Source organism: Phocoena sinus, chromosome 2 (genome assembly GCF_008692025.1).
Source record: "Phocoena sinus isolate mPhoSin1 chromosome 2, mPhoSin1.pri, whole genome shotgun sequence".
Lineage (NCBI taxonomy): Eukaryota > Metazoa > Chordata > Mammalia > Artiodactyla > Phocoenidae > Phocoena > Phocoena sinus.
Genome location: NC_045764.1, coordinates 70,082,270 through 70,094,654, shown reverse-complemented (window position 1 = coordinate 70,094,654; position 12,385 = coordinate 70,082,270). Strand labels below are relative to the sequence as shown.

General features: G+C 35.9%; 1 protein-coding gene across 1 annotated transcript in view; it reads right to left on the bottom strand.

Moving 5' to 3' along the window:
* The window catches only part of CLPX (caseinolytic mitochondrial matrix peptidase chaperone subunit X), a 35,188-nt gene that overhangs the window by 7,069 nt on the left and 15,734 nt on the right, over nucleotides 1-12,385 (bottom strand). The window contains exons 5-10 of the mRNA XM_032623054.1: nucleotides 10,103-10,262; nucleotides 8,655-8,696; nucleotides 4,547-4,723; nucleotides 4,014-4,178; nucleotides 3,093-3,181; nucleotides 1,954-2,118 (exon numbers count right to left, since the gene is read on the bottom strand). Coding sequence (XP_032478945.1) covers nucleotides 1,954-2,118; nucleotides 3,093-3,181; nucleotides 4,014-4,178; nucleotides 4,547-4,723; nucleotides 8,655-8,696; nucleotides 10,103-10,262 — 798 coding nt within the window. The remainder of the gene's footprint in view (nucleotides 1-1,953; nucleotides 2,119-3,092; nucleotides 3,182-4,013; nucleotides 4,179-4,546; nucleotides 4,724-8,654; nucleotides 8,697-10,102; nucleotides 10,263-12,385) is intronic.

Genomic DNA, 12,385 nt, shown 5'->3' with positions numbered 1-12,385 from the left:
ACCACCCAATACACTTCTGGATTTGTTTGAGCAAGAAATAAATGTTTATTGTGTTAAAAAAAAATGAACACATATTTGCCAACTGGACTGAGGTGGGGAGGACATGAGCAAAGGCAATAGGAATAAAACTTAAGACTGCAAGCAGTTTCATATGGTTAGGAAAGAGGTAGAGGTAGAGGTATATTATTTATATTGTACTCCTGGCTTTCAATGAGGTTTGGTAAAAACAGTAGCCAAATGGATGTGTTTAATCCTCTATAAAATCACTGTTGCAGACTCTCTTACGTCTCTGTCTTCTTTTCCTAAAAATCTATGTGACAGGGACTTCCCTGGTGGTCCAGTGGGTAGGACTCCACGCTCCCAATGGAGGGGGCCCAGGTTCAATCCCTGGTTGGGGAACTAGATCCCACATGCATGCCACAACTAAGAGTTCGCATGCTGCAACTAAAGATCCTGCATGCCGCAACTAAACATGCCACAACGAAGATCCTGCATGCTGCAACTAAGACCCAGCACAGCCAAAATAAATTAAAAAAAAAAAAATCTAAGTGAAAAACTCTTTTAATCTTTGTCTCTCATGAAGACATCATACCCTTCCTCTTTCAGGCAATAAAAACTAGCTCACGATTTCTCCCTACTTTTCATTAAGAAGTTCAAAGCTAAACAGAGTGACTTAATTTCCACTAAGTTGAAATGACCTAAACCTTCCTTTTACATGTTTCTGATCTCTTTACTAATAATACTTTTAATTGTTCTTTTCTAAATGTTTCTAGCTTCAAATTCTTTTTGGAAGTATGAATTATAAATAAATATAAGAACATGGTCCTTGGCTTTGGTTACAGAATTTTGAATATAAAGTTCTCTCTCTCTCTTCCCCACCCTCCCCCATCTGTCTCTCTCAACGCATGCATGTTTGGACGCACACACAAAGAAATAATTTCATCTTTCTAATTTGTTAGGCTAATTTATACAGAATTTCAAAAGCAAGAAAAACATAAATTAACTAATATGAAAAATAAAAATCTAACCTTATTGAGGAATAACAGCACTACCTGGCTCAGTTAGTATCTGTACAAGAGGTTTCTCATCTAGGCTATGCAAAAGAATTAACACAGGCAACCATTTATTAGCAGCGTTATTATTATTTTTTTTTACTACTACTAAACTACTACATTAGTAGCTACTACTACTAAACTAAAAGCTAAAGTAAACTACTAAACATGCAAGGCCAAGGAGACTTAAAGCAAACAATACAGCAAAGAGGTGATCTATGATATATTCATTTACGTAGAATGTATTATATAAAAGGTATCATTTGTGGCTATTATGTAAAACACAAAAGCATGGAAAACAGGCATGTTTTCGGGCTTCTTGCCACTATACTGACATTACATTTTATCATAATCAATCAATAAATAGGTACTGGGCATGAACTTTGAGGATATGAAAAAATAAGTACCAGTTAAAATCAAGGCTTATAAGAATGTTTAAGAAACATCTATAAAACTAGGTGGGATCACAACCCTTCCCCCAACCTCCAAACTGCTTTCCTCCATTTGTGCATGTCAGCAGTGATCTATGAAGACTCTATGGGCAGAAGCAATGGAGACAAGCTCTTTATTGGGCTCCAGTGAATTGGGCAAGAGAAATGAGTAGAATTTTTATTGATACAGCAGCTACCTCAAATAATAAAAAACTCCTTAGATGAAATATAAAATTGAAATCATCAAGTTATACTTTAAAAATGCCCATATACAGATGATATTTAGAAATCTTCCAAACTACTACTATGAAATTTTAAAAATGACTAGGCATATATTTCTGGTATACTCTAAGAAAACCTAACTCGTAAAAATCCACAACTGGCAGCCAGCAGATATGAGATTAGAAACTGAGGGTCCATCCTCTAACTTCAAATGCTTTCTCTCCTAGTAATCACTCAGAAAAACTTACCTTTTCATTTTTTCTCCTGCTGATGATTCTGTCCAAACCATTGAAAGCACCAGATGCAACAAACAGGATGTTTGTTGTATCAACTTGTACCGTTTCTCCACGTAGCTTACGGGAATTCTTTTCTGGAACATTGACTATTGTGCCTTCTAGTAGTTTTAATAAGCCCTAAATAAAGAATAAATGATTTATGGCATCATCATATAAACGTATTATTTATTATACTTTAGGTAATGGGATTCAATGGGGAAAATAATATGTGGTTATGGTCAATAAGCATAACTGAAGAAAACTCCCACATTTCTATAACTAACATGAAAATCTAATATACTATCACATTAATTTTTCATAAATTTATTTGGAATAGGTATAGGACTCCTGATGCATTCAGGAAACAGTCAACTCAAGAGGTTGTTTTTGATGGTAAAGACATAGTTCTGACATAAAGATAGAATTATGGCTAAGATGTTATCCAACCATGGTGGGAACATTCAAAATTTGAAAATATTTGAAGATTTGCCTTTCAAGCAAATTAAAATTCTATTCTACTCCTAGTGTTAAACTTTGAGAATACCTATATATTGAGATGCCTTCATAAAAAACATCATCCAGCACATTTTATAAGTGTGACTACCTGTCTATGTCTTGGTCAAAAAAACAAAAGCAATTTTCCTTACCCTGTAATTTATGTCATAATTAGTTACCAGTAAAAGGTCAAGTTGCCCAATAGATTATTATGACTTTAAGTATGACTCTATAAGGCATAAAACTCTATTTTATCTTCTAATTAAGTGAAAAGAATAAGATACATGTACATAGTTCATTTATGTCTAGTCAGAACTAGAACTTTCTTCAAGAGTCCTCTAGAAATGTTTAACTGGGCCTTTGTGTAATAAAACCAACAAAAATTAAATTTCATTTATTTCTTTAAAATATTTTTAATTTCCTAACAAAGGTAATTTGGTATTTAAAATCACCAACAGCTTTCTCTTAGGACCTGAACTAAATGGTATATGGAGTTTGGAGTGGGAGAAATAAACAAAACAGAATCTAATTGAATGTGAAACCAAACGTACAATATTTGGGAGGTTGATGTATTCCCTTCCTTTTAGTGGACTTGAACAAAATATTCAACTGCTTACTTGCTGAACGCCTTCTCCACCTACATCACGTAACTGATGAATGCCTGGCACACTGCCAATCTTATCTACTTCATCCAGAAAGACAATTCCTATAATTTAAGGAGGATTCTATTTATAATATGAAAAAGATATACACAAAATAACTCAGCTTTAAACGACTAGGTAGCTAGAGAGCAAGGTTATTTAATCTTTAATACTTAACATATACAATGGCTTAATACTATAAAAATACACTGCTAGCTTTCCCACTCATCATTTTGTGCAAACATTTTATAATTTATTCTATAGAATATCACTTGGGTATGATAACCAATTCTCTATGACAATAGTTATCTACCCCACTAATGTTTTCAGGTTCTTTATTCTGAGAAGCTGAGATAGAGGTATAGTGTGAAAGCAGAAGGTGGATACAGGGCTGGTATTAGCAAAATTTTAGCTTATTTTTTCCCATCCATATTCTTGTCTTAAAGGAATTTGGACAGGAAGCTGTCAAGCTCTTCGTGTAAACAAGGACAGATGATAGATAGGGAAAAGAGAAATGCAGCATCTATGACATCCCCTAAGTCAATAGCCTAATTTGTTTCTATATACATCTTGCACTCTCCTGCACTTGTCCTCATCCCCTCCCTTACCCCACCCCAGCATTATGAGTATAGAGGAAAGTCAGAACAGGAAAAACAATGATAGTATTAAGGATCTAATGGAATAGTAATTTATCCTGTTTTCACCCTAGTAGCCATATTATAACATTAAGGCAAAGCAAACTTTGTGGCCCTTAGTATGCTAGAAAATGTTTAACATAGCTACTTTTATATAATTATAGAATTTTACTCCTTGACTCAAAATAAAAATTATATTCTCTTGCTATTAGACTGCTTCCCCAGCAGACTATATCTGGGGACAAACTACACTGAAACATACCTTGTTGTGCTTTTTCTACATTATAATTGGCATCTTGGAGCAGTTTGGCAATCACAGATTCAATATCTTCACCTACATATCCAGCCTGAGTCAAAGTCGTACAGTCACAGATAGCAAAAGGGACATCAAGGCATTTAGCTAGGGTTTGTGCCAGAAGAGTTTTACCTACAAATAGAAACAGTAACTAAAAATTTACTAAAAATATGTTGTCATACAATTTCTCTACAAAAATGCAAAACAAATTAAATGTGAAGAATGTATAATAAGAAAAATTAGTGTTACATCTTTTCTCTACTATTACTCAGATATAATGGTACGCTATTTCCATTATTCCTGTTAAGATATTAGGGACTGGCCTAAAGGGCAATACCAACACCTCAAATTCAGTTCTAAGCCCTTTATAACTACCATAAGATTGGCCTTAGATATTCCTCTTAAGAGTGAGAATCCCCCAGTCATAAGACACAGGTTACAGAATCATTTATATTCTATTTTTTTTTAAATGAGTAGTGATTTTTCAGTAAGTTATTTACCTGACCCAGTTGGTCCAAGCAGCAAAATATTACTCTTTTCAAGTTTTATGTCATCATGGGAAGAATCCAATACTTCACCTCCTCGTTTTTCCTGAGGTATTTGTTGGTTTACTTGTTGCTGCATTGATGCTCCTAAAGCATTACCATGTGGACTAATTCCAGCAATCTGAAGCAACTCTGAAAAAATGCCAAAGGAATTATTAGAGCTTCATTTGATTTTACCTGAAAAAATGCCCAATAAAACCCTACATCTAAAACCAATCACGTATTTAGAAAAAATTTAAATATTCTGACATTTTGCCTTACCTACAAAGGAAGAAAGCCTCAAAGTTATCTAATGACAAACGTACAATACACAATGATTATTCAGGGAACCTTAAGCAAAGGAAATGGATTATTTTTACCTTCCTTATTTACATAAACTTGTATGAAGAATATACTTTTACTGAAAAGAAGGCAGTATAATAGGAGAACAGTGCTAGGAGTCAGAAAGCTTTAGCTTTGGTCCTTTATTTGCCTCTAAATAACTATATGATCTTGAGCAAGTCATATGTACACTTTGTGTTTCTATGCCTGTGTTTAAGAACAAAACACAAGGGCTTCCCTGGTGGCGCAGTGGTTAAGGATCCACCTGCCAGTGCAGGGGACATGGGTTCGAGCCCTGGTCTGGGAAGATCCCACATGCCACGGAGCAACTAAGCCCATGAGCCACAACTACTGAGCTTGTGTTCTAGAGCCCGTGAGCCACAACTACTGAGCCCACATGCCACAACTACTGAAGCCTGCGTGCCTAGAGCCCATGTTCCGCAACAAGAGAAGTTATCACAATGAGGAGGCCACGCACCACAATGAAGAGTAGCTCCCGCTTGCCTCAACTATAGAAAGCCCACGTGCAGCAACAAAGACCCAACACAGCCAATAAAAAAATCAAAAAACAAAACACAATTGATTTGCAGGCACTCTGAAAGATAAACAAAGATATATTATTTTTTTCAGTACAAATGAAAATAAGCAGGGCTGTAGAGAAAGGGAAAAACATTGAACTGAGAAATAGGAAACTTGGGTTCTAGTCTCGGTTCTATTGTAGGAGCATGGCAAGTCACTTAGCTTTACTGGGCCTGCTTCCTTAGTGAAAATACTGAGACATATGACCTTTAAACAGTCTCTTCCACATTTAAAAATGATCCTGTGAGTCTACCAGAGAAACCAACTATGGTAAGATTCATTATCCTTGGCCCTATCTGAATTCCTGATTTTACAGGATCTCAACTGGATCACTGCAGTTCCTTTATTAGAGACATAATCTTAACTATATGGGAATCATATTGTTGGCGAACTAACAGTTTATCAGCTGGATCCCTTTAAAAAAAAATCTTATTCTCACTCTCTCGGCTGAAGGAAAGAATCCCAATACTCTTTTCAATTAGCCAGATTTTTAACCATCCATATTGCTCCTGGCTCTCAGCATTTAAGGTATATGTGCTCATATCATACTTGTTTATATTTTCTGGATTTATTTTTAGGTTGTTCTAAGAATATCAGTATTTTCCAACGCTTTATTTATTTATTTATTTATTTTTTTGTGATACGCGGGCCCCTCACTGTTGTGGCCTCTCCCATTGTGGAGCACAGGCTCCAGACGTGCAGGCTCAGCAGCCATGGCTCACGGGCCCAGCCGCTCCGTGGCATGTGGGATCTTCCCGGACCGGGGCACAAACCCATGTCCCATGCATCAGCAGGCGGACTCTCAACTACTGTGCCACCAAGGAAGCCCCCAATGCTTTATTATTTTAATCAAACCAACAGACAGATGTTCAGCAGACATATTATTATAGTCCTATTCTATCTGGCTGTCACTTTCAAACTATCTTTGGGTCACACCCTTTGGTAAAGGGTTATTCTAGTCATCAAAAATAATAGGCATTAAATAAACATTTGAATTTAATTAAATTGTGCTCCATTTGACGGTTAATGATCAGCGAATAAATCACAATGCTACGTCTCAGTACAATTCACATCAGGCAAAAAAAATGCAGTCTATATTAGTCCAGTTAGATAGTTGTCCTTACTAAACAAAAAAAAAAAGAAAAGTTTTTTTTTTTAATTTCAGCAAAATCTAGTTAGGAATTGTGACAATATAAGAAGGTGCTTGGCTGAAAAGTAGGTCTGCCCGATGGGGAAAAGGTGATTTAGGTAATTTGAACAAAATCACAAGAAGCATACTGACTACAGTGAAATCATATGACACATGTATTTAACTTACTCTATGATTTAAGTATTTTTAAAAAAGGAATAATTTAAATCGTACAGAACAAATGATGTTTGTCATTCCATTTATGAAAATATGCCCCAGGGTAAACTTGAGATAACTCTCCTGTTCTTTCAGTTAAGTCTCTGTTCTTGCATATCTCTCATTACATAGGCAGCTCTCTATAACAAGGACTATGAGCAAGCAGGCTAGAAGAGTTAGTTGTGTGCAGCTCATCAGCTATATGGCCCTAGGCAAACTACTTAAAATTTCTGTGCTTCAATTTTCTTAGATGTAAAATGGTAGTGAAAATAATAGTTTCTGTCTCATAGGTTTGGGGAAGATTAATGAGTATATACATTTAAAACACTTAAAACAGTGCCTGGCAGATAGTTTTATATGTGCTTTGGAAGAATTTACTATTAGTACTACCGTTTTCTTGTGTTTAAGTATTTGTATAACACACAGCCCTTATATGCAAGCCAACTATTTCATTTCGTGTTTAACTTCAGAAAAACTTTATGTTCCAATGATGGAGGAAAAAAGCATCAATCTTAACATGTTAAAAAGACATATGTTGGTCTCTAATATGTGATTTCCAAAGGAACATCAAAGAATTTTTTTTTTTTTTTTTTTTTTGCGGTATGCGGGCCTCTCACTGTTGTGGCCTCTCCTGTTGCGGAGCACAGGCTCCGGACGCGCAGGCTCAGCGGCCATGGCACACGGGCCTAGCCGCTCCGTGGCATGTGGGATCTTCCCAGACCGGGGCACGAACCCATGTCCCCTGCGTCGGCAGGCGGACTCTCGACCACTGCGCCACCAGGGAAGCCCCACTACATACATTTTTAAAAAATCACTACATATATATTTTATCAAAATACTCACTATAGACTTTTCTTTAACAATTCATAGTAGCTTCATCAGCCACCTGCCCAAATTTATGAATATATATTGACAGCATATTTTATTACATTTAATAAATCTCATGCCAGAGTTGGTAAACTAGTTATGTTCTCATAGCTCATCCTGAATATACAGTACACTTCAAATAGTAGATGTATAACACTGTTTCGTTCAAAGGCAAATGTAAAATTATCAAACTTTTAAGTGAAAAATGTTCATACTGGCTTATCTATTGTTTTTTGTCTTTTGTGACAACATGAATCTTCTTATAACTTTGGAACCTTCTCCCTCTGTACGGCAGCTATATCCACCTCCAAAGAATGGGTTCAAGACATCAGAATGGCCACTATCTTTGGTTTATCAGGTCCTTCCACACCCTCCATCAGACCATCTGATGCTCATAGGGGCAGTCTAGGGCTCGCAACAGTGAGTTGGTGCTTATGCATAATTAGCAAGTCTACACTAAGTTTCATAAACACCAAAAAATAAACAGTGTGGTTTCTGGCAAAGAGTAGCTGGAAGATAATCTGCCTCTCCTAAAATTTGTCACTTACAGGCAGACCAACTCTAATTGTATGGTTTTTTTAAAAAAAGGATATAATATTCAAGCTACAGATTTTTAAAAATACAACTTCTGTTAATATGCAGATCTAGAGAAAAACTGCATATAGTACTTTTTATTTCTCTACATTATGCTTTAAGAAATATCACAACAGAAAAGATAAAATCAAATATCTAAAATAACCCAACATCTACAAACTACACAAATTAGCTACGAAACTGTTCCAAAGTTATATACACCATGTATAACAAACAGGCTTAGATAATATACAATATCTTTCTTAGTAATACACAAGCAAATACATGTCTACCATTACTACTGCTGACAAACTTCACTGAGGTAAATCTCAAAAGGAAGAATGATTACAGAGGAGGACCTGAAGAGAGGTCACTTACTTGTAAATCTGTACTCATCCTCCCGTCTTCTTATTTCTAACTCTAAGAAAGAGGATGAAAATGGCAATGTGAAAATATTATATATTTGTTTAATTTAGGGGAACAAACAAGGAGTATTCCACTTCTTGCCCTCTTCCAAATATATTTAAAGAATATGTTCATTAACGTCCTTTCAGCTTTTCACATTATCAAAGAATTTATATGCTACCTACTTTCTACATTTAAAAAAACCCCAAAGATGCTTAATGATGGCTGTCCAGTTGCTAATATTCACATTTGTCAAATACAAAGCTGCTATCTATTTTAAGAAAAGAGTAGTAATAATTTAGGTCTTTAATAAGAGTTTAAATCCCTCATACTATAAATACCATGTAACCATTTGCTTTTCCAGCACCTAGAAGAGCTTAACTATTAATTTGTTGACTGAAGGAATCAGAAAAAATCATTTTGCTCCATGACTAAACAACGCGATTTGGACCTTATAAAAATGAAGGTTCCAAGTCTTTCAATAGTTACTATGATTTATACTTTCTAAAAAAGTAACTGATCCTACTACATGACTATTTTGCAGTAAGCTCAACCAGTGAACAACTGTCTTCATTAAGCCAATCAGTCATATATTTAGTAGCTACTAAAAGTAATTTAATACTGAAAGTATTTAGCAGAACTCCCTAAAATTGTAAAATGATGACTAAAAGAATGTAAAATGATACACTGTAGGACAAATCAGAAATTACAGCTCCCTGGCCAAAAAAAAACCACACACACACAAAAGACCCTTAAAATATTTACACTGTACTCTATTCATAGTTTTTTAAATAAAATCATTCTATTAACATCACACACAATATTGTCCACAGTAAGTTGACATTACACAGTATATTGGTACGTTAGAATCTACCATTAATAGGAATTATACTTTGAATCACTTACAAACTTGCCCTGAACCTTGCACTCTGTAGCTGGGGACTAAAAGGAAAGAGTGCTCAAAATGTTCTGTAAGCTTTATCATCTCCATATATCTCTGACTTAGGCAAATGAAATTCTGTATCCTGAACCCAAAAGAGAAGAACTCAAGAGTCACACAGAGAACACTGCAATGATCCAGTCATGGGGAAATAGTTGTGGTCAAGTCTACAATTCAAAAATGATGTCTCAATCTGTATACCAGAACCCGTGTACATATAACTGAAAACAAAAGTTTTAAGAAATAACACTTAAGTTGTTAACATACTCTGGTATTTTCTACTCACACTTATTAACTCTTCTTTAAATGCTGTCGGCAATGTACTGAAATGATTTCATGAACCACTAATGGGAAGTGATCTGTATTTTGAAAAATGCTGTAGTGTACTAAAAGTATTTTAAGACAAAAGCAAAGAGTTCCAAATAAGGATTACCTCTAAAGCACAGTAATCTCTATTTTGGTCAATTATCAAAACACTAACCTCTAGGAGTTAATGATGTCTGCTTCTCAACTTCTGCTTGCTGTCTCACATTAGCTGGGATATTATTATATATTCTCTTATAATGATTGTATACAGCAACTGAAAGCACCTTCTTAGCAAATGACTGGCCAACAACATACTTGTCGAGGTAGTTATAAATCTGAAAAATGATTAGATATGAACAACTTACTATGAGCTATCACAAAATATGCACATTAAAGTTACATACTGAGCACACTTTTTTTTTTTTTGGTTGTACCGTGCAGCACGCGGAACTTCCCCTACCAGGGATTGAACCTGTGCCCCCTGCAGTGGAAGCATGGAGTCTTAACCACTGGACCAACGGGAAAGTCCTATACTGAGCACATTTACTTACAGTTTTAAATTTGAACAAAGATTCTCATCCAAAACAAAATGCCACGACTTCCCTGGTGGCGCAATGGTTAAGAATCTGCCTACCAATGCAGGGGACATGGGTTCAATGCCTGGTCCGGGAAGATCCCACATGCCACGGAGCAACTAAGCCCGGCACCACAACTACTGAAGCCCGCGCGCCCTAAAGCCTGCGTTCCGCAACTACTGAGCCCGCGCACTGCAACTACTGAAGCCCGTGCACCTAGAGCTCATGCTCCGCAACAAGAGAAGCCACCACAAATGAGAAGCCCCTGCACCGCAGTGAAGAGTAGCCCCCGCTCGCCACAACTAGAGAAAGCCCACCACGCGCAGCAATGAAGACCCAACACAGCCATAAATAAATAAATAAACAAACGAATGAATGTTTGCTCCCTTTAGGTTTAAAAACAAAACAAAACAAATTGCAAGGGGCATGACACATTATGTAGCAATGATTCAGAGGCCCCAAACTTAAAAGGAACAAAACACAATTCTTTTGTTCTCTAGCTTAACAAAGTATCCCTGTACTCTTCTAGTGCTATGCCAGTTTCTATTCTATAAACAATGTCACTGATCCTGATTTTTGAAAGTTAATATTAAAGTCAATTAGAATACCTACACTTGCCACCATGGGTCTAAAGCTATCATCATGAATGTAAATCATTTTTAAAAATCCTTTTTACACCTCTCTCAATAATATGAATAATATTCTTCACAAAGACAACATATTATAAAACTAACCTTTTCAAAATAGGCATTATATAATCAAAGACCATTATACCATCAGTATCAATGTGTTTTAATGCTCATAAACATTTAGCTTCTTCTTAGATATTAACTTTAAAGCTATGCTTTTATCTAAATGGCAATCTAAAAGCCTTATTCTTGGTAGAAACTAAAGCTCTAGATGAAACTTGGATATTGCCAAGAGCTTAGCACCTGGGATAAATTATTTCAGCTTTTAGAAACAGAAATTAACTGTTAATGTTCACTAACTCCTGAAAATAGTTATTTTCTAGAACTTTATTCTCTAGAACTTTGACTCAGATGTCTGAAGTCTACACAAATTAGAGGGGAACATAAAGCTTAACAGCTATATTTTCCATTACTTCATTTATTTTTACATGACAAATTCTATAGTCGTTGACCATATGTATTTTATTACGGTTTTTAAAAATCATCATTCCTCACAAATTATACCCATGATTTATTAAACCTGCCATAGCACACTTGCAGAGACAAATGCACTGGTACCTAAACAGTAGAAGAAAGCTAAACTGAAGCAGAGGGTGACAAATGATGTAAGTGTGCAAACATCTGAGATATGGCCAGAACAGAGGGCACACAGTCCAGAGCAGGGCTCCTCCTTCTCAGAAAGTGTACGCCAAGTACCCAATGAAGCTGGTGGTACACTCTGCTGTGTCTCACATGGCCAAATCACAATCCATCTGAGACTCCTAGGAAGAGCCCACACCACAAAAGTCACAGTGCTATACAGGAGAGCCCTGGCACATTGGTCAGGAAAAAATTACTTGCTTCTACTGTTAGCCCGAGGCTGTTTTACCATAAAGTAGATTAACTTAAGGGGGAAAAATTGCAGGCTGGTGTTATTTAGGGGCCCAAACTAACAAAAATAAATCCCCAGCTGCTCTATTTTAAGGATATCATTTTAGATTAACTCAGTATTAACACTACTTTAATAATCATCAACTATATTTCATTGCTACGAATACAGTAATCATGACATGGGAAAACAGCAATGGATTCCATACCTGAATTTCAAGTATCAAATATCAGTAACAATTTAGCCAGGTATAGTCCATATTAAGAACTTATAACACTTGTTTAGATACTAGTATTAAGATTCAATATAAACTGGAGGGAGGGGAG